The sequence below is a fragment of the Postia placenta genome, assembly GCF_002117355.1.
Source record: "Postia placenta MAD-698-R-SB12 unplaced genomic scaffold POSPLAscaffold_1, whole genome shotgun sequence".
In the NCBI taxonomy this organism is placed as follows: Eukaryota; Fungi; Basidiomycota; class Agaricomycetes; order Polyporales; family Adustoporiaceae; genus Rhodonia; species Rhodonia placenta.
In genome coordinates this window covers 265672-291872 of record NW_020169832.1, presented here as the reverse complement: position 1 = coordinate 291872, position 26201 = coordinate 265672, and the positions used below count along the sequence as shown (strand labels likewise).

The following is a 26201-nucleotide window of genomic DNA, read 5'->3' as shown; positions in this document are numbered from 1 at the left end:
TCACCTATAAGTCATGCCATGTTCTGCGTCTTGCATCCGGACACGTCTTTTGCCACCCATCGTCAACATCTCCAGGCGACGCTCGCAGTATGGATAGTGACGACGACGCGCCTTTGGTCGCGTGGTACGAACCGAAGCAAACGGAGACACCTCCGCCTTCCCCTCCCAAGCCATCTACTATCCGCCGAGCGCCCTCACCACTCTCGGACGTACCTTATTGGGGGTATCTGGAACCAGTCGACCCAAAATGTCGATACAAGGATTGGTACTTTTTCACAGATCAGCCAGTGTATACTCTGGGTGCCGGCGAGGATGTAGATTTACGCGTGATTGGCACTTCTATATGTGAGTGACGTAGAAGGACGAGTTACCATGCTCGCGGCTCTTACTGACCGAGTTGACATCTGGGACACAGCTGCCGAACATCACTGTACGATTGTATGGGACGGTACTGACACGCCGTACGCCGTACATGTGGTCGACTATGCCGACCAGACTTGGGGTGCATGGGGCGGCACCTTTGTACGTCGGTCCTCGAGCCCTGCTTCATATTTGGCAGTTGTTCATCTACCGTTGCCACAGATAAACGATGTTCGTCTCTTACCGGGTATCCTGTCACTTCTTCGACATGGCGATCGGATCACTTTCCTGGGAGAAGAGCCTATGGCCACTAACGAGAATCTGAGTGAGTGAATAGCTACAACTGCATTTCCATAGAGGATCGTCATATCTTGAAACAGGCTTCACCTGGGTGCAATGTAATCGTCAGGGTTGGCGGAATACTCCCACTGGCCTAAGCAAATCGAAGAAGCAGCAAGCGTGAATCCGATTGTCACCCTTACATTTTCAAGACCGATGTTCAGTGTAGCAGTGACTATGTAGCATCACTTTATCCGTTTCTATGTATCAACGTCAGTGTTGTAAACCATTCCATGTTGAAGTCGGTAAAGCCTATTTTGTCACAAAGTTCTAGGAGCGTCTTTCGCGGAGAAGGTTAAACGCCCAAGTATGTCATAAGTGGCTCAGTCGGCCGAGGGGTGTTCCACCGAGCTCCGGACCCGCTGCGTGAGCTAACCCTGGCCCCGAGTCCTCTCCGTTAATGACCGTGACTGCGGGCTGGTGTTTATAATATGTATCCACCCGTGCTCTCATCGTTCACCCGTGAAACCGTCCATGGCTACCGCGACGTTGTCCCACTACGGCAAGGGCGCGCTCCGAGTAGCAAAGAACTACACCAAGGGCTACTCGCATACCCAAACAAAGGTCCGCGATGTGACCTCGAACGACCCTTGGCCGTCTTCTGGCAGGCAGATGCATGAAATTGCGCAGTTGACATACAATCAGTAAGTATGAACATGCAGTGTCGCGCAAACCAGTCGATCAACTGTGCAATTCGCAGGGAAGACTTCATCGAAATCATGGAAGTTCTCGACAAACGTCTGAATGATAAGGGGAAGAACTGGCGACATGTCTTTAAGGTGCGTACTTTTGCTCATAGTCAGCACCTCCCATAATCATGATGCCCGTAGTCCCTCACGCTCCTAGACTACTTGCTTCACACCGGCTCTAAAAACGTCATAGCCTACTTCAAGGACAATCTATATGTCGTCAAGACTCTCAGAGAATTTCAATACATTGACGAGCATGAGGTGGACGTCGGCGCAAACGTTCGACAGAAGGCCAAAGACATCGTCAACCTGCTTCAGGATGACTCGCGACTAGGGCATGAGCGGCGGACTCGTGCGCAGATGTACGAGCGACTTGCACACCCTCGGTCTTCGGCAGATTCAGATATCACGGATGATGAGAACGTTGCAGGGCGCAGCACAGCAATAAGGAGGGGCCCAGACGTCGAGGATGAGGACCTGCGGAGAGCAATCGAGGAGAGCAAGCGCACTCTAAACAGGGACCTGACTACTGCCGAGGAGCGGGACTTGCAGCGGGCAATACAGCTGAGCAAGGAAGAAGAGGAACGGAGAGCAAAGGCTGTTGCAGATTCGAGCTTGATATTGTTTGACGAAAACGGTCGGCAGTGAGTATCCCAGGAACTCTGAATCTATTTACTGCTCACTGGTTCGTTGTCACCAGGCAGCCTGCGCCTCAGCCCCCCGCCCCGCTCATAGACGCTACACTGCCGCTGCAGTATGCGGCCACCGGCATACAGCCTCAGTATACGGCCATGCCACTGCAGCCGCAATTCACCTCATTCAATCCCTTCCAGCACCAAGTGGAGCAAGAGATGATGCAGGCAGCGTACTTGCAACAGCAGCAGCAGTGGGCTCTACAACAGCAAGCCTTGCAACAGGCGCACAATTTTGCGCAGCAGCAAGCGCAGCAGGAAGAGTGGCTGCGTCAACAACAGGTCCTTCAGACGCAACCGCAATGGCCTGTGGTGGCTCAGCCCACTGGCGTGCGCATGGGGTACGTCAACGAACTGGCAGTTCCTTTCGGCCTCTGAGCTCGCTTGACATAACAGATCCAACAATCCGTTCGCATCAGCCCTCGCGTCGTCTTCATCCTCGCCGCCTCGTGCAATCGCCTCTGCTGGCCCGCAGCTCCAGCAACCCACCAGCTCCGTCAGATTCAACCTCACCGGCACGTATGCGCAGCGTCAGAACGCCGCCAGCGCGCCGCCCTCGGCATTCCATGAGCAGCCCTTGCGATCGCCGCCAACACAACCACTCACGGGCACGACAGGGGCTCCCTCGTCCAAAGCAGACCAGCAGCACAGTCATCTCGCGAGCTTGTTCGCGAATCGCGCAGATGACGGCATCGACACTTTTGGTAACATCGGTCCGCTTCGGTCCGTACTCTTCAGTGACTTGCGATAGCTGCTTGCTGATCTTGTGAATTCAGATTCATGTCGACGGAGGCAGGACGTGTGGTTGCGCAGAAGACGGGAACGGCTAGCCATAACCCCTTCCTACAACAGCAGCCCAGTCAGCAGTCGCAGAGCGATGAGACTCTCATTCAACTGTGAAGACCGGCATGTACTCGTTATCTATCTCCGAAGACCTCCCCGAGCCTCGAGTTTGTATATCCCTCCCTGTTGTGTTCTAGGCTGTATCCCTATGGATCCCTCGCTATGCGTAGTTCTCCTTAATCTGTAAGCCCCCTAATTGTTTCGTGCGGATATACGGAAGCACTGCTTGTAGTAAACCCGACTCTAGCATATAATTTATGGCAATCTGAATGAACGCCTTTAATGAACACATACCGCCATTTCATCAGTGACATCCGGCGCGAGGATGTGTGATCACGATCAGACGAACTCTGTTTTGCAGATAGCAGATAGCACTTCCGACCTCCAGAAGAAGGCGCTCCGAGGCAACCTCGACATACGCGGTCATGTACTGAGTAAGAATGGTGGGTGCGCGTCTGGCAGCTGCGTTGTCATTTCTCTGTATAAACCCCCCGATTGCTCAACTCACTTCCACAGATTGTACACCCTCTTCTACCATGGCTCCAGTTGTGAACTCTCCTCGAGAGTGCTGTATCAAGACCGTTGAGCACTCTGGGACAGCGGGCGGGACGACTGAAATCATCGCCGGCGTGCCCACATACGTGTCTCGTCCTCAGAGTCAGGGAGAAAGCCGGAAGATCGTACTGTTCTTCGCCGACGTATACGGGCCCTTCTTCCTCAATTCGCAGCTGCTCATGGACTACTGGGCGTCTCATGGTGCGATGCTGTCCTGCTGACCATGAGCCTGCAAGTACTGATGATGTGATTGATTGGCAGGATACCTGGTCCTAGCTCTGGATTATTTTGAGGGCGACACAATTGACAAGCACTTGCACAAATTAGGACCCCACTACAGTCTCGTAGAGGATTATGTCCCTGCGAAAATGACTCGCGCAAAGGAAATCACACCACTGTGGATTGACGCAATCAAGGAACAATTTGGTAGGTGATGTGCCAAATGGATAGGAAGGTGCATAGGTTGAACCTGTTTACAGGTACGGCGGATACGAAGTGGCTCATTGTAGGTCGGTGTGATCATTCTGTTTGCATATTGTGGCGCTGTGTCTGATGGTAGGGAAGGATATTGCTTTGGCGGGCCGTTCGTCATGGACTGTCTTGCAGAAGATTGGGTCACAGCGGGTATAGTGTGCACGACTGTGTCTGCTCCACGTCTGCTCACATTTTCCTATTGAACCTGTATTGCAGGCGCTTTCGCTCATCCGGCATGTCTCGAAGAAGCTCACTTCCTCAGACTGAAGCGTACGTTGTTTTAAGGGATATTTCGTGTAACGTGCTCCGAGTCTTAATCCAACCTTTGCAGAGCCTCTCTTGCTGTCTCTGGCCGGTACTTCGCATCGTTTCCATGTTTCCAGCTGTCCTTCTGACAGTGCAGTCTTATAAGAGGACGATATAACGTTTTCCAAGGAGTTCCGCGAGAAAGCGGAAGGTATTATGGCCCAGAAGAAGGCCACGTATCATATCCAGATATTCTCTGGTACCGTTCATGGCTTCGCTCTCAGCGGGAATGTCGAAGATCCGGTAGCGAGTAAGTCAATCGTGCCCTCGATGTCGTAATATTGTTGATTCGCAGTTAATTTCGTCAGAATGGGCCAAGGAGCAGAGCGCGGCTACTATCAAGAGCTGGTTCGACTTGGCCTGCAGCCGGACGTAAAGTGCATTCTTGCGGGGTGTGTTGACACAAGTTTATAGAGGGGCCTGTCCGCACGCTGCTTGTGTACAATGTGTATCATATCAAACATTGCTACAAAGATTTCCTTCATCGTGGCAGGGATTCGGTACACCTGAATCGCCGTGAGTGTGCGACCTTCTGGCCTGCTGAGACTTTATCGCTGCCTCGATATCTTGTGCTCAGGCAGAGTAGCACCGAGATGGGCGGCAAAAGAAGCATAAATATCCGTGAGTTCTATCGCGCTAGTAGAAAGCATTTAAAAATTCATACATACGATTCATCATAGATCTCGACATCAACTTGGGACAAGTCGGAGATCGCTCACAACCACGATGTTGAAGATTATCGACCGGAAGATCCTCGTTCATTCACGATCGATCTCAAGATTGTGTTCAATGGCAACCAATACCGTAGCATGTCATAGAGGTCCGCGCGGCGCGAAGACATCTGGGGCGGGAGGCCGGCATCCCACACACTCGGTCATATGTCTCAGCTCCATGCCACTTCCGATGGCATTCTCTCTCAATTAGGTTTATGCTATACTTACAGAGACATTCGTATTGACACCGTCGATAGCCTCAAAAGGACAGGGTGCCTGTGTTACCTGAACGAGCTTGAGTCCTCGACCCCGTCCCAGTTTCCCTTTACCTCACACGTAGCCGACTAGCCCTCGCAACTATGGCCACCATCGCAAGGTCCCCAGGCGACTGCTGTATCAAAACCGTCGAGCACAAAGGAACGGCTCGTGGTGTGACAGAGACCATCGCTGAAGTGAAGACCTACATCTCGAGCCCTCCAGAATTGGATGAAAAGAGGAACATCATCATCTTCTTCGCCGATGTATATGGTCCGTTCTTCCTCAACTCACAGCTCATCATGGACTATTGGGCTTCTCATGGTGAGTAGGAAGAAACGTCCTGCATCTATCCACTCAGGGTGATCGCGCTGCGTGCATGGAACAGGATACCTGGTGCTAGCGCCGGATTACTTTGAAGGCGACCCTGTGCAGAACCACCTGAGCAAAGTCGGACCCAACTACAGCATCGAGTACGACTTTGTACCAGGCAAGATGATCCGCGCCAAGCAGATCACGCCACCGTGGATCGACGCCGTAAAAGAGAAGTATGGTTAGTCTGTCGAAGTCCTAGTATCCTTCGCGGGATCGTAATAAAGTATGCGCCTGAAATTGGCGATCAGGCACCCCGAGCACGAAATGGGTGACTGTGGGTGCGTCGGAAGTATTGGTCAATTTGCAATGAGCTGACCCTATCGCGTTAGGATATTGCTTCGGCGCACCCTTTGTTATGGAGTCTCTAGCAGAGGACTGGACCACTGCAGGTGAGCGTCTCTCATGCATAGTGGTCGCGGATCGCCGACCCGTTCACCGTAGGCGCCTTTGGGCATCCCGCTATATTGAACGAGAAACACTTTCGCAACCTGAAGCGTAAGCTTTCACCGCAGCACATTGTTCCCACACCGCTCACCTCCTCCTTCTATGCAACAGAACCCCTTCTGCTGTCTTGTGCGGGTAGGTGTTCTGTCCGATAGCGTCGGCCGCTCGCTCACGCCGCCGCAATCAGAGGTCGACCACACGTTCCCACTGGACTTCCGCCGGAAGGCGGAAGACATCCTGGTCGAGAAGAAGGCGACGTACCACATCCAGGTCTTCTCCGGGGTCACACACGGCTTCTCGCTGAGAGGCAACGTGAACGATCCCGTAGCAAGTCAGTATGCCGCTCCATGTCCCGTACGACAATCGCTGACGCCGCTGCATTCTGTCGCAGAGTGGGCGAAGGAGCAGAGTGCCACGGCGATCAAGAGCTGGTTCGACGTGTTCTGTGGCACGGCGGAGTCTACGCTGTGAACATGCGCGCTTGTCAGAGGACGCCTGACAGCAAAATTTATTAGCACGGAACCTGTACGAGCGAGAGAACATCATACGCCCTATGTGTCGATCATGAATTCATGTATCATGAAGAGATGCGCGATAGTGGCAAACCCATGTGGAGTAAGCTGATCCGCCGAGGGTCCTGCACCGCTGAAGGAGCAGGCGCATTCACGAACGAGGCATTGCAGGCGTGTTTGCACGCCACTTCCGGGATAGACTGTTTATAGATTTGTTACAGCTACATCTACATAAGAGGGGCTAAGGATACGTAAACTACTCTGACATTTAATGACCTGTGAATAAACATGTACCGTACGGTATCCCATAGATACAACAAACCCAATAAGAACACAACACGCTAATATAAATTCGGATGCAGGAAGACCGTGGACGGAAGGGCAACATCTATGCTGTAAGGTGCTTCCCGTCGTTCATCCATAAGGATATGACCTGCCGTCTTGCCGCGTCTCTCTGCATGCGACCCCGCTGCTGGACGTCCTCGCAGTCTTTGGTGCAATTCTGTATGCCGACAGCCAAGTCGGTGAGCATACTGAAGACGGCGAGTTGTTTGCGCAGCATAAGTTCGACTTGTTCTGGGACAAGAGCAGAGGATCAGTGAAACCGCAAGGTGGCTGCGTGGTAATGCTGACACTCACGAGTGATCCCAAAATTCAACGCTTTCCCGCCATACATGAGCTTATACATCTGGATGGCTTGCAGAAGACCAGATGTCTGCAGCTCTTCAAACGCATCTTTCTCCGTTTGTTGGAGGACGTCCAAGTGAGGCGTTAGCACGCGCAGGCACTCGTTGAAGCACACTTGAGCTCTTTCCGCCCAGCTGCCGGCTTCTACATTTACGCCGGGAGAACCCATCAGAACGGAGACGGTCGCGTATCACGGACACCGACCTTTGTATGTCTGCTCCTTGCTCTGTTCGTCTCCTAAAATAGACGTCCAGGTGCCGCGAGTGGGGCTGCACATGCCCTCCACGAGATCCATGGCCTGATTATAGTGGTGGTGTGCGGACTGGATGAATGCACGGGCCCGCTTAAGGGCATCAGTAGTAACGACGCTCTACACTCGCATGTGAGCGAAAGACGACTGCGAACAAGGCGTAAAGGACGGACATGGTCGTAAGCAGCCTCACGGGCAGCCGCGGTCTTCTCCGACTTGGCGATGGCACCTTCATTGCCCCTACAAAGAGTCTCAGCCACGCGAGTGGACCGTAAGAGCAGACAATCTTACTGGTCGAATTGCCATGACAGAAGAGGACCATTATCCAGCATCCCGCGCAATGCGGTATAGCAATCATCCAGCACCGCTACTAGCTGTTGAGTCTCCTCAATCTATGTATTATGAGCCGGTAAAGGTGAGTTGCGTGAGAGATACAAGCATCCTACGCACTCGGTTGGTCAACTCGTGAGACCGCCGCTCAAGTTCGTATACTGTGATACTAGCTTCAACGAGTTCCGCGGTCGCATCTGGCGCTATCTGCATAGGCAGATGCGGCGCGCTCTCGTTCTTGCTCTTGCCAATGATCGACTGGAGCAGGGAAGGCTTCCTCTTAGCTATCCGTGGGCGACTGTTGACGCGCTCAGTTCACATGAAACCATTCAACTCAACCGATCAACTGACCTCTCTGTGCGAAGGTTCTGAAGCATCTTTTTCGCTGTTGTAAGCTCTTGCTCGCAATCTGTAGTTTCGCTCTCCAGTGACGCCAGTGCTTGAGCGGCCTCGTCCGCGGCTTTCCACTTATTATACGCTTCACTTAACGATTGGCCGAAGGAACGGGAGGTCGATGTTGATAGATTGGACCGGACCGATGCGCCGCTGGAGAGGGAGTAAGACTTCTTGCGGGCCAAGTCGCTCTGCACGAACGAGGACGGCGGTGTGGAAGAGACAGAAGCGGACGACGAAGACTGCCGCGAACCATCGGTTTGTGAGCGGGGGCGACTCGCGCCTAGATTGAGGTGGGCAGGAGGGGGGAAGGGGGCCATAGTGACCGGGCAAGAGATATCGAGGGCCATAGAAGAGATAGTTTAGCGTTGCACCGGCAAGCACGAGATATAAGAGACCCGAACGCCAGAGATGCGAGAGTATCAATGGGGAACAACCCGTTGAGGGCGAACAGTTACATGAGCAGAATGTGGTAGGCAGATATGTCGCGGCGGTACTGGCAGCATCTAAGTCTGAATGCTATCATCAGGCCTGGCCTGGGTGGTTGTTTGGTGGCTGTCGTGGGCAAAGAACTCTGCGAATGCGTCAGCTTGGGCCGTATTGCGGCACTCATCCACGCACGTTGCTCGTAGCGCGTACCTAGTTCGCCCCTAGCCAAGCGCCCGTGTGTCCCCAGCCATGCCGTGTTCCCAATGTATTGTCCGCAGCCTGCCAGTGGGTCAACAGGTCTCTCCTGCAGACAACCGGCGGTCTCTACACGCTGAGCCTTTGAATGCTGTTGTATGTTTCTTGCGTAGCCATTCACGTCACACCGCCTAATTGACGAATCAAGCCACTGCAACGAACGTGCGTGCTCACGGGAGCCAAGGGAAAGACTAAACCGCTGACGTACGGAAAATGAGTAGTACGGACAACATTAGACATTGGACTGCGATAAAACGTCCGAACGTACAAATACAGACATGCCAGACAAGCAAAAATGCTTCTCGCGCCAGGCACTCAGTAACGCGTGATAAATACGGCGAACATTCATCAACCCAATTCCACGCCCCCGACTTTGACAGACATCTTGATCGGAAAGGGCGAAATGCCTACCGCATTTGTAATGAGCGGCACCGCAGACCGACCTCGCTCTGAGGATGCGTAGCTCAACATCGTCTCTAAGCTCTTCGTGAGAATAGAGGCGAGGTCAGCATTGAACTTCTGGCGTTCTGTAGAACTGACCATGAGCGACCTGGACCTACAGCTTGAATTACGCATCACATACCTCTATCTGAGATAGGGTGTCGGATCTCTGCATTTATGATCCTGTACAAGTGGATGAGAATGCCGAAATGAAAAGCCCGTGTCTAGAAGCAGGGCGAACCATTGTTCCCAAGGTACCTCTTCCTAAAGTCCAGTCAAGTGAGATCCTGTGTAGATTTCGCGATGACGAACCTCAGCCGTGATAAACCCAAACCCCCATGTCTTTCGAGGACGCTTCTCAGAGAAGGTAACCAGTATCTACGGCGGCTTAGACTGTCCGTTCGCTGTTGAGTGTGTCTTCGACATACCTGACCGCGCTTGTGTGCACCACTCTCCATACCCTTCCAGAAGATGTCCACTTTATCGTCGACAAGCTGCTTCATTTCAGGATCATCCACGCCGGGCTACTTTTCCGAATTGATTACGTCTCGGACAGCACATGAATGATACGCACCATCGTCACATCGAGTACTTCATGACTTTGCTCTTTGACAGTACCAAACAACCTGTGAAAAAGAATAGAATGTAGGACTGCACGCAGGACCTCCTTGGTAGTGTTGCGCTCGAGGACCTGACTATCCATGCATCAGCAGCAATGTCAAACAACCTCCATTAACAACTCACCAAGTTGATCGTGATCGTTGGAAGTGTAGTGTTCATCATGCTCGCCGTTGCTAATAGCCATACGATCCAGTGCTTCTCTGCAAGAGCAGTCCAGTCTCACAGGCTGATGACGTTGCTGACATAAGCATATATCCCGAATTGGCAGGTCTTTGTGGGCGCCAATAAGTCCGAGCAAGCAGGTCTGCGTCCCTGCTCAGTCGCCTTTCTTTCCGCCCTTCCTTGCTTTCTTTTCTTATCAGATATTCAACATGCAGGCCGGCGGTCAGACACCCGTCTTTGTTATGAGTACGTGCAATCCGAACGATCGTTCATCTGTTTCTTCTGACATACCAATGAAGACACGGCCCCGGAGAGGCAATCCGGTCGAAAAGCTCAGATCTCCAATATTACCGCTGCTAAGGTCGTGTTTGCGGCTTGTAACCATGTTTTTTGCACTGACATCCTGTTTTAGACCGTCGCGGATGTTATCAGAACATGTCTGGGCCCGAAAGCCATGCTGAAGATGATACTGGACCCAATGGGTGGTATTCTGTTCGTGCGCGCACATGTATTCGCGCAGAAGGAATCTGACATACGTCGGTCGTAGGCTGACAAACGACGGCAATGCGATCCTGCGAGAGATTGATGTTGCGCACCCTGCTGCGAAGAACATGATCGAGCTCAGCCGGACCCAGGACGAGGAGTGCGGTGACGGGACCACGAGTGTCATCATCCTCAGTATGTCTTTCATCCTTGCCCTACAGGCGCGTTTTTCTCATCTACTGCAGCGGGAGAGATTCTTGCCCAGTCGCTCTCTCAGCTTGAGCGCGACATTCATCCCGTGGTCATCATCTCGGCGTACAACAAGGCTTTGAAAGAGGCCCTCGAGATCGTCAAGCGCATCTCCGTCCCGATCGACACCAATGATGATGCGCAGATGCTGTCTCTCATCAAGACCTCGATAGGCACAAAGTTCGTCATGCGCTGGTCCGACCTCATGTGTAAGCTCGCGCTGCAAGCTGTGCGCACCGTCGCGATGGAAGAGGGCCCGACGAAGACCGTCGACATCAAGCGCTATGCGCGCGTCGAGAAAATCCCGGGTGGCGAGATCGAGGACAGCAAGGTGCTCAATGGTATCATGTTGAACAAGGATATCACGCACCCGAAGATGCGCAGGAGAATTGCGAATCCCCGTATTGTGCTCCTGGATTGCCCCTTGGAGTACAAGAAGGGAGAGTCACAGACCAACATCGAGATCTCGAAGGAGTCGGATTGGTCGAGAATCCAGGAGATTGAGGAGGAGCAGGTGAAGGCCATGGTCGACAAGATTCTGGAGTTCAAGCCGGATCTCGTCATTACGGAGAAGGGCATTTCTGGTACGTCTTTCGTTCATCTCGGTCCCGTTGGTGACTGACATCGTGCCAGATTACGCACAGCACTTTTTCTACAAGGCTAACGTTTCAGCGATCCGCCGAGTACGCAAGTCGGACGACAACCGCATTGCTCGGGCAGTGGGGGCGACTATTGTTAACCGTGTCGAAGACCTTCGTGAGTCCGACGTCGGAACACAGTGCGGTCTTTTCCATATTGAGAAGATCGGCGACGAGTGAGTTTGGTTCTCGTAATTTACCCTGTCTCCCCTCATCATTGTTCATCATCATAGATACTTCACCTTCCTCACCGAGTGCACGACGCCAAAAGCATGCACCATCCTCCTCCGCGGGCCGTCAAAAGACATCCTCAACGAGATCGACCGCAACCTGGCCGATGCGATGTCGGTCGCGCGCAATGTCGTATTCAACCCCATTCTAGCACCGGGCGGTGGTGCAACTGAGATGGCCATCAGCGTGGGTCTCCATGCCAAGGCGCGCAGTATCACGGGCGTCGAGGGCTGGCCATACCGCGCAGTGGCGGACGCGATGGAAGTCATCCCGCGGACGCTCGTGCAAAACGCTGGAGGCAATGCCATTAGGGTTCTGACCGAGCTACGGGTATGTATCAGTCTTCTGTTGCTCTTCTGCTCGGACTGATATGTGATTCCCCCATGTAGGCCAAACACGCAAACGGCGAACACTCGTGGGGCATTGACGGTGAGACGGGCAAGATTGTCGACATGAAGACTTACGGCCTGTACGAGTCTGCGAGCGTTAAGGCAAGTCATCTTATTCCGCGGCACATCTGATGATGTCTGACGGGGTCTCTAGATTCAAATTCTTAAAACGGCTGTCGAAGCCGCACGCGTTCTTCTTCGTGTTGACGATGTGGTGCAGGCGACACGGAAAGACAGGGAGAGCCAAGGCGGAGGGCCACCACCGGAAGAGATGGAAGGTTAATGCCTCGTTGATAATGACAAAATGTGTATTAGGTGCGCTCAGAGGTACATTAGATTACTTTGCTGCATACCCTGGCGCTTTGTGCAGAACGGGCTTGCCAAGGCAGAGCCAATGAGACGGTGCGTCGGGGTTCGGCCCAGATACAATGGTCGCTCTTCGGGGACGATAGGAGATATGGGGTAGCCCAACGATTGGATGAGGTGCGGGTATCACATGAGTGGTCGTGGTCTCACTACAACTAACGGAGTGTGCTCGTGCAGAAACCTGACCACAGTGCGGTTAGAGGCGAAGCGCATGGCTTTGGAACTCTGTGCCCCGAGCTATTTTGAACACGGACTTGTCGGCTTCTGTGGGATTGAGCGGTTGCGACTAGCCGGGTTTGTCTTGATGATAAACCCGTTGCTTCGCAGCTTCAAAGTGAGAACAAGGTTGTCTGGCATGGCATGGCATGGATGCTGTTTCGAATTTGCAGTCGGCAACCAGACGAAGGCAGGTGCGCAGAAGTTCATTGCTTTTTTTGTGAATTAGAACATGACGTACTGTGTGCGGCCTGGGTGCGAGTAACAGATTCATGTCCATAAATCACCACTAGCATCGCCAGGCTGGAAGTAATGGGCTGTTGAAGCTTGCCCTCATGACCCTCTTGTCGGCCTGCTGACATGCTTCCAACGGCTGTCACTCAGAGATGTGGGTAATAGGCAGATGACCCCTACCCATCGTTCTCTCTGATGCGCTCAGAACCCGCTCCCGTATCCACTGCGCGACAACTAGAGCGCGCATCTCTCGGATGTACATGTAGGGAGATCTCACGCTATAAGTCGCCGTGACGGCAGGGCACCATGTGAGTGACGAGTTGGTTCTGATTGATGACTAACGTGGTGACCCAAAGCAGGTGATTAGTGAGTATTTTTGAACGTATATGAAGAACCTCTGACAGACTTTACACTTTCCGATGGCTTCGGATCCGGGTCCGACCTGGCCAGTTCAGCCACCTTTGTTGGGCGCAACACAAGAGCGACCCGTGTGCTCAAATGACCAGCATCGATCAACAATCATTGGGCTGCTGCATTTACCGTCTTCTCCGATCGATACTCCGATACTATTCCTGTCGAATTCGTGGGGATAATGCGGGGTATGTGCTGCGATTTGAAATGGTATGCGTCCAGCGGCTTCGTTTAGGGCAGGTTCAGACTGCTTCCCTTCGAGTACTTGAGGCCTTCTGGGAGCAGAAGCAATCTTCTGGTGACTGGTTGGCATCACAGCCCTGGTTGGATAGATGCAGTGAGCGGTCCGTCATACGACGTCTGCATGGCTGACAGACACATCGTCCTGGTCAGTTATGAGATCTTCATTCTGATTGGGATCTGCCGCCAACGCTGTAGGGTCTGGGTTGCAACCGTCATCCGTACCCGTTGTTTCCTGCCGTGCGGTTCTTTTTTACCGCAGTTCGAAGGACCATGCTATGCCGCTCGCCGAGCAGAGTCCTCTGGCACCGTGGTCAGTTTCGCGACCTTCCGCCCCTTTCGCACAGGGGGAAAGGTCAGCCGCATTGTTCGGGTGGCGACGTTGGCATTGGCCACATGAGACGTGGTGTGGCGTCGGAGGATCTTGACACCGTCCGGAATCTAGTTTGACTCCTAAGCTCCTCGTTGCTCGGCCCAGTGCAATCAAGAGATGGGCATGTTGGACGCTCAATTCAAGGGCTATGAATCATGCCCTGAAGCAAGCGAAGCGAGTTTGACTAGTCTCGTTCGAAATAGCTTATGTTGTGTTCCTGCGTTTGGAGTCGGTTGCAGCTCTAAGAAACCAATTTGAGTTCTTCGATCGCAATAATATCCCACATATAGACATCCGCACCTGTGATCTGTATCCGCGCATCTCCTGGCGCTCAACCGATCTTCTGGCGTCCCCGCGTTGAGTTCCGTCAGCACGGACATCTCGATGCGAGACGCCCCTGTCAGCCTCCTGTCTATAACTACAGACATTGGAATTGTAGGCGAGGCGCCCTGTTTTGCTCATCGCGCTACCCATCATGCCAACCGCTCACATCCCTCCGACATTAGGTGCGGTCTTGGTAGGCAGCTTAGTGTCCATATTGTGAGGAGCTACTAGCCATTTCAGGCTAACAATATCGACCTCACTGCAATATTCTCCGCAGCCTCTCAGGGACCGTCTCTATGCAAACGGTCTTGTATACTTCTGTATACCAGAAAGACCCGCTTCGACTGAAGATCATGGTCCGTATCCTCATTAGACAACTCGGGCTAGATGTATGTCCTCACACCAATTGTCTCTTAGGTCTACTGCACTTGGTTAGTAATATGGCCTTGTGTGGTCGCTGCTCTGACTGTTTACCCCGACAGGATGCTGGATTTCTTGCATACAGTATTCATCTGTGTAGCCGACTGGAGCTACCTTATAGCGCACTGGGATGATCCCAACGTGGTCGATTGGATACCATGGTAATCTTTCAATTCACCCACTCGTCGAAGTGCTGACAGTCTGCCGTTCATTCAGGGCAGTCGCGGTACGCCTTTGTTCGCTTTGGTTATATGTTTCCTGATGAAATGTTGTCACGCAGGTCACAGTAGCACTCACAGTAAGTCATTATTGTGCAGCTCTTCTATCTTATTAACTGTGTTATAGGCAATCATGACCTTCGTGGTACAGTGGTCAGTTACGCCACCGCAATGATTCATGCGAAGATCTTGACAATTAGCAGTTTCTTCGCATATCGCGTTTATACAGGTAGGTCTACCGTTGAAGAGATCGCTGTCATTCTGACCTTGGTCACTAGTCAGTCGGCACAAGTGGCATATCGCTTTGCCCTTGGTACGTCGATTGTTCGACTTGTTTGATTACAGCCCTCATGAATACTGTCGTGTAGGCCATCATTGCTTTGGCTAGGCTAGGTAAGATACGGTGTTAAAGCCGTAGTCCTTCTCTGAACAGTTCCTCAGTTGCGGCATTGGTCTCCACCGCAATGATGTAAGATGCTTAGTCAATCGTGTGGCACACCTTTGAATGATACTGTCCGCAGGATACGGCTGAAGAGCTATACGGCCTTCAGACATCACGTCGGAGTGAGTAGCATGGTTCCTGCATTCATCGTATGGCCTTCTCATTCATCATTCAGTGGGTATTTACCCTCGGCCTGTCTCTCTCGGCGGCTCTTGATGTTCTCGTTGCTGCATCCCTATGCTATTATCTACGGAAAAATCGCAGCGGGTTTACCTCGTGCGTAGCCAAGCTTTGCTATTCCTGGGATACTATATCGAAAGGGCCGAAGCAGGATGGATGCTCTTATCAACGCCTTGACGTTCTACACCGTACAGAACGGTTCTCTAACTTTGTAAGTCAGCTGCCTCATCCTACAGCATATTCTAATTACGGCTGGTAGCATTGCGACAGTGATCGCTCTAGCATGCGTAAGTTCGCGTTCGAAGAATCCGAACCTCCAGCCCTGATTGAAACCCTTTAGTGGGTATCCTTGCGAAATCTCGTGTTTTTAGCTCTCCATTTCATAATCACTAAGCGTAAGTTCGGTAAGCATCCGACGGAGCATATCACTAATGACTCACGAGCAGTCTACGCAAACGCCCTTCTGTCGACGTACGTTTCCCCTGATGCATTTGTCACCACCCACGCTGACAACAAATACAGGCTGAACGCGCGGCGGGGCCTTCGTCTACAACATACATCTTCTGACTTCGAACCCTCACTGCCTGTAGTATTCACGAACGTGGAACATAATGGGAACTCAGAGACGGCAGCAGTGCGCAACCGTCACAATGTATGTGCGCCTTGTGCCGCCAGAGTTTGATGCATGCTTATATGGTCTTCAGCCACACTCCGAGAGTATCCCCATGGCGACGAAGGTCCGTACTGGTCCTCTACATGTGTCATTCGCTCATCTGTGTTCATTGCAGGTGCATATCAATGTCGAACACACTGTTGAGATCGAAAGTGACACCGAGCCCGACAACGATGCATCGAAAACGACGTTGTGAATGTAGTCCTAGTGGCCCCTCTTCCGCTTACTCGCTGGATTTGCTGCCTGGGTAGACTCAATTCATTCCTGCGTTGTGGCGGTGGCTGACTATTATATAGTCGTATCTGGCCGAAAGCGTCGCATGAGCGCCACCAATCACGCCCACCAACTGCAAATACAGAGTATATCTGAGACGCCGCAGAATCCACTATTCTGGTGTCACACTTCCGGGATCTCCTGCACATCGATGCTGAGCAGAACCCGTCAACGCTACATGATGGGAGAGTGTGCCAGGCCTAGGCGTGTTCTAGTCTGAAGCCGATCAGTGGCTTTCAGCCGAATGAATTTTGCTAGGTCCGCAATAGGCGTTACGATCTCCTTTCCCCCCCTGGTGCTGGTGGCTTCAGAGCAGCCATCATTTTGGAATATGACAGTCGTATGAGTGCAAGCGGCTCAGTGTAATAGTACACTCATTCAATCCCAAAACGATCTGAATGGAAGGTGCAAGCTTAAATGACGCGCCACTTTGCACCTTCTAATGGTCAGACTCCTCTTGATAAGTTTATTCAATATCTGGTGAATCGCTCAACATCGGGAAAACATCGGGATAGACAGTTTTGTGCGTATTTTCCTCTTCTATCTTCCCATGTATCTCCTCTAGAGTTAGAAGCGTATACTACGCAGCACTCGTCTACCGACACAGGAGGGCCGGTTTTTTATAGATTAGTTTGTCGCTGATGGCCATGTCGGCATTGTTGCCCCGAACTGATGGACAAACCGGAAGGGCCTTAGTTGCAGCGAGCGAAAAAACGATAGGCGCGACCACCTCCAGCAACTGTTCTTTCCGGCCGATGATCCGAGATGCCGCAGCCACAGCAGCCACAATGTAGCCATCGACTTATGCAGATTATTATCTGGCACACTGTTCATTTTACTCATTCATACTCATTTTCTGTAGACCTTATGATTCTCCTGCGACTCTAATGAGCTGCAGCTGCCATGTTCCGTCAATACCAAAGAAGGATGTCGTGCTAATGCGCGGTCGCGGTTACTCCAAAACAAACGAGATTCCCACACCTCACCTTGAGCTGTCATGCAAGCCATATGGCTTTCTAGGTATCTCTCGCCGAAAGGATGCTGTACATCTTGTAAACGTGTGTGATGTAACTGCTGGCTGCAGTGCAGAAGTATTGGACTCTAGAAAAATTGTAAGTGCTCTCGAATAACATGATTGATCTTACAAGAATGTATGCTGATTACCTATATATGGGCATTCCGGTTCTGGGATGGACAGGCGGCTCTACGACGAAGTGTAGTACAGTGGCCAGCAAAGTACGTACAAATTGATGTATTCTAGTATGTCACCTGTGTTTCCCGAACATCGTCGAACCTGCTGTGGCTGCCAGCCTGTAGATCTGTGGCTGCTGTGGCTACGGCATCTCGGATCATCGGCCGGAGAGAACAGTTGCTGGAGGTGGTCGCGCCTATCGTTTTTTCGCCCGCTGTGATGGCTGATCGGATATCATCACTGTTTGACGGTGAACGCAAGTAACGCCCAAAATCGTAAGGATCTCTCCTAGAAACAGACGGAATGGCCTCCGAAAACACATAATATCGTATCCTTCAGCCCGCGCCTTTCTTTGAACAAACGATTTCCTCGGCAGTACATTCAAGTTCGAAAACACCAAACAGCAGACATATGCAGACATATTCAAGTGCTTTTCAAGTGTGCCATATTCTACCGGCTCTTTGCTCCCGCAATAGGATCAGACGGCGCGCTAGAAAATATAGTGAAGGATTTATCTACCAAAGTCGAGGCGTACCGGTCACATATTGAGGGAGTTAAACCAAACCTGTAAACACTGGCCCCCTCTGTAAAGAGGAGTCCAATCATAGTAGAACGGCGAATGCCATGGTCAGCTGCGATTGAGCAGTCCGGTAGCTATGCTTTTGGCCCTCTCGATGATGGCGCCGTTCTGATCTGCCTCCCACGAAGCCTCGCATCACCCGCCAATTTGCCTTCGTGCCGCCGGTAAACATCAGGGCTACGCGATGTCATATATGGTCAGTGTGTCACCCCGTAAATTGCCCGCAAGCATGAGCGCCGGGTTTCTTCCTCTCCACCACGTTGAATGATGGCCAGCGATGTAGTCGAAATAAGGTCTACGGTAGGTGCACTGCTCATTGGCATTCTACTGTCCACGATGTACGAAACTTTTGCTCGATGCCTAGTTGGGTCGCACCGATTCTGACTCGCTGTCTATCGTGTCAGGTTGTCCGGGACGATTACAATGCAAAGCTTCATGTACTACAACGGCTACCCTGAAGATTCATTACGCAACAAAGTGATGGTAGGCTCATGTTGTCGATACTGTGACGCAGCCTTCTCATTAACGAGACTAGGTTGGCGCACTTTGGTCGGTTATTGATACAGGTGAATATACAAGTGCACTGAACAGCCTCCAAAGGTTACTGGACACAGTTCATACCGTTATGATTTGGACGGCTCTCTGGGTTTACGTGGTCGACGGTTGGGGTCGTGCCGAAGCCCTAACTGAAATTCCTTGGTGAGTGATCATTCTTATGAAAACGTCAAGCTATTGGGATTGACAAGTCCAGGTCGGTTGCGGTATGTACATTAGTCACGGCTGGTATTGTGGCTACTGACAAGAGGGTCAGACCACTATAGCCTGCACGGTAGGCCAGTTTTATACTTGTTCTGCGAGCGAATTTCACGTAGCCATTCAGGGAATCTCTACCTTCATGGCTCATTGGTGCGTATTCTTTTATTCTATGTTCGCTCATGTCTAATCTTACGGCGTCGCAGTTTTTTTGTTTACCGCCTTCACATTCGTACGCCGAGCTTTCGCTGAGTATTCACGACGGCCTGCGCTTACTCGTCGTTTAGTCAATCATTACTACTGGTTTGCCACGATACCTATTGTAAGTGTGTTTTCTCTATTGAGCTGATTTATGCTTAGCATAATCAATAGTTGTTGAGCGCGGTATATAGAATGGGTGCGTCAATTTATTAATTAAAATGTGCCCTTACTAATAGGTTTTTGGGTTGAAGCAACGACCATAAGTGAACTTATGGCTCCCTACTGTGTCTCATAGTTTACTAATTTTGCCAACTTTCCAGTCTCTACCGGGATGATGTACGTGACTGGATTAACGTGCTGTATGGATCATACTTACTTCGCCATCTTAAAGGGCAGCCTTCCGGACTTACGTGGCTTATATGCAACAATGTGGCGTAAGCATGGATCATAATGGTGTACTGCGAACAATATTTAATGTCTTCAAGTGGCTGTTCACCTCCGGTCTTAGCGTATCAACAGGAATTGATATCATACTGACGACTTACCTGACGGTATTGCTTCGGCGTAGTAGGACTGGCTACTCGACTTCGTGAGTATGTTCTTTTAGTTGATGGCCATTGACGCTGACGTACTAGCCTTTCTAGCACCGACAGCATGATTCGCGTGATAGTAGTGTACACAATTCAAACCGGTGCGGTCACTTGGTATGTACTGAGGATCTCGCTTGGGAACAGGCGACGTTGATATTGGTAGTACGCTAGTATCACAACTATTGCGTGTCTTGTCTGTGTAAGTACCTTTCATCCTTGCGTGGTCCTCGGCACTTATGCGATTGTGCATGTAAATCGCAGTGGGTCGTCATGCCGAACAATCTCATTTTCCTCGCCATCCATTTCGCTCTTGGCAAGTGTAAGTGTCCATCCCGAGTGTCGTTGCAACTCATTACGGATACTGAGAACTCAACAGTGTATACGAATTCTCTGTTGGCAACGTATATCTCTTTCAGCGATACATGCTTCCATCTATTGATTGGCCCCACTAGATTGAACACTCGCAAGTCGTTGCGCGATAGAGGAATACGGTCGTACGGATGCAACGACCTTGGGGATTTGAACTTGCCGCCTATAAGCCCTCGACGCTTCGATCGCCCATCTCGTCGGCAAGACAGCTTACAGCTATATACAGTACTATATTTACTGTCGCCCATCTACGGATATTTACGAACTCTCCCAGGATACGAATGTTCATGTCATACCCAGGACGGAGGACGGGCTACCCCGACCCAACGACGACTCCGAAGAGCAGAAGGTACGTATCAAACATTCCTCGCTCCCGATTTCACTCAGGCGTTCAAATTACAGGTGGTACAAGCCCCGAAAAAACCAGCGCTAGAAGACACAGACACGGCTGTGTCAGAAGAGTCTTGAAGACCCAATGATCTATCCGACCGATACAATCATTCACATTCCTTCAATATGGTGGTATCTGATATTCGAATCAGTGGCACGTTGACGGATTTTGGACTTCAGTCAATCATGAAGCTATTGTCAACCTGCATTACGGAGCGATTGACATCACTGAGATTGAACCTATCTCTTGTCTGTCATGTTCGAATTTGTGAACGCGTCACCACTTAAACGGTCCTCATCACCAAATTTGATGGCTTGTATAACTGTGTTGCGATGATCTATGTCTCGCATTGATGTACATTCTATTGTTTGCTGGGCCATGAGGATTCGCCGGAAGCCCAAGGTTATGTAGGCCATAGGGCTCACTGGAGAACTTGACTGCATCCGGGATTCTAACCTAAGTTAGTGGAGTGCATGTTCACCAATCTTGACATGATGGCTCAGATCAGCGCGAGTACGTGGTAGCAGGATACATGAGTGTCCTATGATCAGAGTTAGTTAAGGAGCAGGGCTCCATGCCCGCAGGAGTCTGCCACACCTTCTGGGAGGCCTGCTCATTCTCATGTTTGAACTCGTGACAATATGAAAGTGCGAGGAAACACTATCTGGGGTTATGTTGTTGAAAGTTATGAATCACTCGAACAATCGATGGGGTGACATTTAAATACCCTTTCGCTATTAACACTATATCAAAGGAGCGATGCGTTGAGGAGGATATTATAATTTGGCTGCACGTAATGTGTTAGCACCCAAAATGCTCGCGGCAGACGTGTCGATGTGAGTGTCACGACGCGTCGTGCAGATCTATATACCACGTGACTGTGACAACGCGCGACACGGGGATGCGGCGCGTCAGCGCGTCTTAGACTTCTAGCCGTGAGGTACCATCCTCATCTTCCCATGTCTGACGATATCCTCCGTCCTGCCAAACGCAGAAAGCTGGGCACGGATGATGCATCATCTGTATCAGAATACTCAAATGATCCCAGCGATGTCACACTGACCCCTCTGCCACCCGCCGTACTTCTTGTCTCTCTCCCCAGCTTGTTAGCGCATCCGCCAAATCATCGCTTTTATATTCAGTCTCTTGTTCTCTCCCTTGCTGCTCTGCGGAAATGTCTCTCTATACCAGCTCTATCTCCTGAGGTTGAATGTCGTGCTTGGACTGGATTAGCGGAAATTGGGATGAAGGTGATATCAGGTGGCTTGAGTCAAGATGTCGCTCATCCATGGGCGGAGCGAATTGAGGCAGAGGTATGCGGTGGAACGCGACAATATTGAACGCTATGCTAACATCTGAACAGGTTGAGAAGGCGTTGAGCAAAGGGGTGAGTACTAAATTGTGGATTGCGTGTCAGAGTGCATATATGCGCATAATGATCGCTCATAATGAACAAATTCTCAGGCTATTATTGCTCAGAAGGTACTTCCAATATATCAAAACTGCTACACTGCTCTGAAACGCCTAGTAGCATCCGTCTCTTCGCGCATACAAGCATCACCTATCACTCCTTCAAGCTCAGCTGTCTCATTGGCAACACAAAACCAAGTTCGCTCGTAACCAGATCCGCAATATTCTGGCATCTTTTCTACCAACAGACCCTCCGCACATAATCTATTCCGCTCATCTCGCATACATCAACCTTCTCACCACTCCCGCAACGCCATCAGTCTCCACTCTTCCGCCCCGGTACGCCGCCACACCTCCGTCGCAGAATCCGCAAGATATATATGCGGCTTTGAATGCCGTTGAGGAGCTCGAGACTTACTCTACAAAGCACGGACATAAACATGTCACGCTTCTCGGTCGCGTTCTCCGCTTGCGCATCCTCGTCGCGGCTAGCCTGTGGAGAGATGTGCCCGCAGCTTTACAGCAAGCAGAAACAGCACTTGGCCTCACATATGAAGCCAACGCCACGCCTAAGCCACGCAAAGCATCGCAAGATGGTGTGGCTGCGGAGCCAGAGGCGTTCGTCTCATTTGAGGACCCCTTCGAGGCGGCAATGGCAGCACATGTCCTGATCATGTCTGTCATATACTTCACGCACATAGGGATTGCAGCGGAAGGATCGCCACGGCTCTCGCATCTCCACGCGTTACTAGATTCCGGGGCGCTGGACACGTTCCCAAACGGGACAGCAGAGGTAAGCGCAAAGTACATCGCTTGCGGGCACACATTTCGGAGTTCAGAGGAGGCGTGTAATATATCCTTTCTGTCTTCAGTCGTAGAGTGCTGTTTATCCGTACACGAATGATCACTTACGCTTTGTTTCTCATCATAGATCACATTCCGCAGTTCGCCTTCACTCATCGTTGAAGTCACTCATCCCCGTGTTATCTTCATGCTCACATTCCTGGTAAGCGCAACTGCGAAACGAGACGCAGTTGGACGGAAGCCGAAGCGCAAGGTATTCGCGTCAGAGGGATTGAGCATATGGGAGAGCGAGGCCTCTCGTGAGATAAATTGTATGGCGTCCTTTGACTTCCATATTGCTGACAGCATGCTAATTCGATCCCCTTAGTTGCATTGTGGGCTGGAATCGGAGACGTGGAGGAAGTCGAACAGCGTCTCGCGAAGATTAAAGCAGATTTGTTGTGCGAGTTGATTGCAGTACGTCCTGGATATTACCTGTGAAGCGGTATGGACATTCACGAGAAATCAGGCTTCCATAATGCGCAGCGAATTTGATGCGGCTGAGGAGGTACATTTTGTTATTGAGCCGGCAAAGTATAGTCTTACCTTATTGAACGTTAGAACCTCGATATCCTGATAGCCCATACTCGAACCTTCGACTTATTTCCCTCCTTCGCCGCGCGGATCGCCTTACATTACGGTCATCTCGCCCACGCGCTAGGCCAGTCCGCTCACGCGCTTCAATACTACAACGTCGCAGCTCATCTCGCTGAGGACGGCAGTTTCGTGAAGCTAACTGCGCGGGTGGGCCAGATTGCCCTACGCATCGGCTTGGAACGCCCCTTGCTCGGATCCGAAGATGATGATGGCGTCAAGGTGAACCTGGAGCCGGAGATGCAGGTCGCAAGGGCGTGCCGAGAGATGGGCAGCAACCTGGAAGCCGTCGGTCGAGTGATAGAGGCGTGTCTAACATCTGAGATTCTCAAGTCCAAGTAAGCACCAATCAACTTCCCCAGTGCAAACCTAGGCCGTACTCTTACACTCATAATGTATATCACGTACAGGCAACATCTGAAGGTCGCGCTCGGACTCGTCACGAAAGCGCAGGACAATCATCTCCGTGCGCTTGTCTTGGCACTGATCGCGTCGCAGTACTTCCACACCGCTGGGGACCACGCGTTAGAAATGCTACAGACGTGTGAGCAGCTAGCAGCGGGGCTCGGCGCACCACCAAACAAACCTGCGCCGAAGGAGCCCGGTCAAAAGCATGCGGCACCTGTGTTGGTGGGCAACGCGCCGTTGGGCCTATGGGTCGGCGAACGATTCCTGGGTAAGATCGTCACGTCCATCCTTGGCAATGTTTGCTCAGACAAAATATCAGAATTGTTCAAGCGAGCCGGAAAGGAATCCCGTGTGCAGAAACAGACAGCCATTAATGCACATCTGGCTAAGGCTGTCGAGGATTTGGCGCGACGTGCTAGCGTCGCGACCGGCCTATCCTATTCGTAAAGTGCATTTTTTTCTCTCTCGCCGCTCTCAAGGCATCCTCTTTCCACATGTGACACATTGGTAGTTTTCACAATCTACATCATCCAAGAATCGGTCTATCCCGCATAATGTTCGTTCTGCCCGTAATGCTTTGCTTTGCTCTGTAGATCTTTGAGTCCATTATCGTGTTTTATTGGGTCGTGTAGCGATAGCAAGAATCAGACTGTTTTCCCGACGCCCTTCGCTGAAGAACGAGGTCCCTGTGTCCTCGACCGTCATAGTTCACGCAGTATAAATACAAGAATTCCAAATAGACACATGAACGATTGCGTGAGGCTAAAAAGATAAATACAAACCAAGCTTGTCCATCAAGATGCCACTGCGCTCTGAGTAGTCTTGCTGGAGAACACATTGTAGCGGGTTGGGGTGGACAAAGAAACAGTTGAGCTCCGAGAGTAGGGCATCGTGGGCATTGCATCCAGTTGGAGGTTCGAACGAGAGCGCGCCATGACCTCAGCGGCGACATCCACGCCATACTGTTCCGCCAATTGACTAGAGCGAGGGGTCAACCAGGGCTTAAACGGAGACTCGCTGCTAAACCAACTAGAACCGACCTTGCGTAATTGTCCATGATGATCGCAAGGCTGTTCATGTCGAGTCGGTACGCGCGGGGCATCATGCCCTTGCCGAAGCGGTACGTGACGTGGTTCGCGCACAGCAGGCCGACGGCCATGACCGCGATCTGCGCGGGCACGAGCGCAAATACGGCCGTGTACCACCACCCCAGGATCGCGCGCTCGAACCTGAGGTACGGCGCCTTGCACCCCGGCAGCACGCTGCGCGCGTAGCACGTCTGGCTCACGGTCGCCTCGACGAACGGCGAGAAGTACCCGCAGCAGTGCAGCACGTTCTGCACGCGCAGGCGGCCCGCGAGCCCGAGCGCCTCGCTCCACTGCTGGTTGAGCTTGCCCTCGAGGTTGAACGCGCGCCGCTTGTACGTGATGTAGCCCGGCGCGACGAGCAGCGCGAAGCACGCCCACGTGAGCACGCAGTACAGCGAGAGGAATGCGCGGTTGTTGAGCAAGATGCCAGACCACCCGACGAGCGCGGTGAGCACGCCGAGCGCGGCCGCGAGCGTGGAGACGACGAGCTCGGGCTGGTTCCCGACGCGCACGATGTCCGCCTTGCCCCAGACGTTGAACCACAGCGTGAGGCAGACGACCAGCCCCGCGATGGAATACACTGTGAACTGCGCGCGGCGGCTGAGCGCTGCAGGATGAACACTCCAGGGCCAATACCGGACGACACCTACCACCAGGTTGGACACGAACAACGCCCATTTGAATCTGTTCCAGCGAGCCTGGGGCCTTGTGCTCCCGCCTTCGCGGGCGTCGAAGGTCATGCAGTCGTAGTCGTCGTCTCCTTCGCCGGGCATGCGGGCCTCATCGCGCCTGAACGCTTCCCGCCCTCCGCCGCGCTTGGGCAGGGCGGCTTCCGCGGTCTTCCAGACCTTGCGCCTCTTCGGGCCCCCAGAGAGCATAGTATTCGAGAACTTTGAGGGCAAGTAGTGCGTACTGAGAGAGGTAGGGAACTCCTTCGAATCCGAGGTAGTGCTGAGAGGCGTGTCGGGGCCGTCATTCTTGGTGAAGGACGCGAATGAACGCGGAAGACCTGCGCGAGAACGAAATGCAGCGTTGGGCGGGTTTAGCGGGGTGCTTATGTTCGGATCCATTGTTTCCAGTCCGAGTTCAGGCAAGCGCAAACCGTCGACAATGTTCTGAAGAAGGCCGAGGAAAGGTTGAATTGGTCTTGAGCGTACACCGAGCAACTACAGCGCCTCTAGAGACCCAGACCTGAAATTGTCTGTGCGGTGGCTCCAGAAAACAAGCGAGCGTTGTGACATATTCTTGCCAGGTTCGAGCCGGTATAGAACCTCTTGCGAATCGGCATGACGTCGAG

General features: G+C 52.0%; 11 protein-coding genes across 11 annotated transcripts; 8 read left to right on the top strand and 3 right to left on the bottom strand.

The window, feature by feature from the left end:
• Window positions 1-89: 89 nt before the first annotated feature.
• Window positions 90-823, top strand: POSPLADRAFT_1042169 (hypothetical protein; the record flags this gene model as incomplete). The annotated part of the gene is made up of 4 exons (XM_024478053.1): window positions 90-345; window positions 416-522; window positions 583-685; window positions 720-823. 4 exons carry the CDS (start codon window positions 90-92, stop codon window positions 821-823), a joined length of 570 nt encoding a protein of 189 aa, XP_024343662.1.
• Window positions 824-1173: 350 nt separating this feature from the next.
• On the top strand, window positions 1174-2980 carry POSPLADRAFT_1129865 (hypothetical protein; the record flags this gene model as incomplete). The annotated part of the gene is made up of 6 exons (XM_024483892.1): window positions 1174-1343; window positions 1400-1478; window positions 1530-2032; window positions 2089-2421; window positions 2477-2803; window positions 2857-2980. 6 exons carry the CDS (start codon window positions 1174-1176, stop codon window positions 2978-2980), a joined length of 1536 nt encoding a protein of 511 aa, XP_024343661.1.
• Window positions 2981-3459: 479 nt separating this feature from the next.
• Window positions 3460-4634, top strand: POSPLADRAFT_1051034 (hypothetical protein; the record flags this gene model as incomplete). Its single annotated transcript, XM_024480111.1, has 8 exons — window positions 3460-3679; window positions 3740-3904; window positions 3958-3987; window positions 4043-4102; window positions 4169-4222; window positions 4284-4307; window positions 4365-4508; window positions 4567-4634. The coding sequence occupies 8 exons, from the start codon at window positions 3460-3462 to the stop codon at window positions 4632-4634; spliced, it is 765 nt and encodes a 254-aa protein (XP_024343660.1).
• A 696-nt stretch (window positions 4635-5330) lies between these two features.
• On the top strand, window positions 5331-6884 carry POSPLADRAFT_1164100 (hypothetical protein; the record flags this gene model as incomplete). The annotated part of the gene is made up of 7 exons (XM_024487805.1): window positions 5331-5550; window positions 5615-5779; window positions 5931-5990; window positions 6043-6096; window positions 6157-6180; window positions 6233-6376; window positions 6437-6884. 7 exons carry the CDS (start codon window positions 5331-5333, stop codon window positions 6514-6516), a joined length of 747 nt encoding a protein of 248 aa, XP_024343659.1. The 3' UTR covers window positions 6517-6884.
• A 61-nt stretch (window positions 6885-6945) lies between these two features.
• On the bottom strand, window positions 6946-8537 carry POSPLADRAFT_1051032 (hypothetical protein; the record flags this gene model as incomplete). Its single annotated transcript, XM_024480110.1, has 7 exons — window positions 6946-7133; window positions 7197-7388; window positions 7449-7614; window positions 7668-7734; window positions 7786-7886; window positions 7945-8122; window positions 8176-8537. The coding sequence occupies 7 exons, from the start codon at window positions 8535-8537 to the stop codon at window positions 6946-6948; spliced, it is 1254 nt and encodes a 417-aa protein (XP_024343658.1).
• Window positions 8538-9249: 712 nt separating this feature from the next.
• POSPLADRAFT_1126978 (hypothetical protein) lies at window positions 9250-10122 on the bottom strand (the record flags this gene model as incomplete). The annotated part of the gene is made up of 7 exons (XM_024483572.1): window positions 9250-9428; window positions 9485-9525; window positions 9584-9606; window positions 9655-9720; window positions 9771-9866; window positions 9917-10033; window positions 10087-10122. 7 exons carry the CDS (start codon window positions 10120-10122, stop codon window positions 9250-9252), a joined length of 558 nt encoding a protein of 185 aa, XP_024343657.1.
• Window positions 10123-10334: 212 nt separating this feature from the next.
• Window positions 10335-12466, top strand: POSPLADRAFT_1175559 (hypothetical protein; the record flags this gene model as incomplete). The annotated part of the gene is made up of 9 exons (XM_024488365.1): window positions 10335-10371; window positions 10425-10486; window positions 10538-10617; window positions 10673-10803; window positions 10854-11441; window positions 11491-11671; window positions 11729-12056; window positions 12116-12217; window positions 12270-12466. The coding sequence occupies 9 exons, from the start codon at window positions 10335-10337 to the stop codon at window positions 12396-12398; spliced, it is 1638 nt and encodes a 545-aa protein (XP_024343656.1). The 3' UTR covers window positions 12399-12466.
• Window positions 12467-14430: 1964 nt separating this feature from the next.
• POSPLADRAFT_1051029 (hypothetical protein) lies at window positions 14431-16408 on the top strand (the record flags this gene model as incomplete). The annotated part of the gene is made up of 20 exons (XM_024480109.1): window positions 14431-14495; window positions 14557-14635; window positions 14697-14710; window positions 14762-14860; window positions 14916-14925; window positions 14980-14997; window positions 15045-15070; window positions 15121-15146; window positions 15196-15230; window positions 15286-15310; window positions 15359-15386; window positions 15439-15481; window positions 15535-15635; window positions 15691-15750; window positions 15799-15826; window positions 15880-15934; window positions 15986-16010; window positions 16062-16191; window positions 16244-16276; window positions 16328-16408. 20 exons carry the CDS (start codon window positions 14431-14433, stop codon window positions 16406-16408), a joined length of 981 nt encoding a protein of 326 aa, XP_024343655.1.
• A 2474-nt stretch (window positions 16409-18882) lies between these two features.
• POSPLADRAFT_1042164 (hypothetical protein) lies at window positions 18883-20638 on the top strand (the record flags this gene model as incomplete). Its single annotated transcript, XM_024478052.1, has 10 exons — window positions 18883-18956; window positions 19138-19163; window positions 19298-19332; window positions 19403-19407; window positions 19532-19547; window positions 19697-19800; window positions 19856-19915; window positions 20063-20120; window positions 20445-20519; window positions 20573-20638. The coding sequence occupies 10 exons, from the start codon at window positions 18883-18885 to the stop codon at window positions 20636-20638; spliced, it is 519 nt and encodes a 172-aa protein (XP_024343654.1).
• An 882-nt stretch (window positions 20639-21520) lies between these two features.
• POSPLADRAFT_1063813 (hypothetical protein) lies at window positions 21521-24482 on the top strand (the record flags this gene model as incomplete). The annotated part of the gene is made up of 10 exons (XM_024481726.1): window positions 21521-21874; window positions 21925-21948; window positions 22026-22043; window positions 22093-22764; window positions 22903-23086; window positions 23143-23231; window positions 23284-23322; window positions 23376-23746; window positions 23819-24084; window positions 24136-24482. The coding sequence occupies 10 exons, from the start codon at window positions 21521-21523 to the stop codon at window positions 24261-24263; spliced, it is 2145 nt and encodes a 714-aa protein (XP_024343653.1). The 3' UTR covers window positions 24264-24482.
• Window positions 24483-24610: 128 nt separating this feature from the next.
• Window positions 24611-25782, bottom strand: POSPLADRAFT_1042162 (hypothetical protein; the record flags this gene model as incomplete). The annotated part of the gene is made up of 3 exons (XM_024478051.1): window positions 24611-24794; window positions 24857-25491; window positions 25555-25782. 3 exons carry the CDS (start codon window positions 25780-25782, stop codon window positions 24611-24613), a joined length of 1047 nt encoding a protein of 348 aa, XP_024343652.1.
• Window positions 25783-26201: the final 419 nt, after the last annotated feature.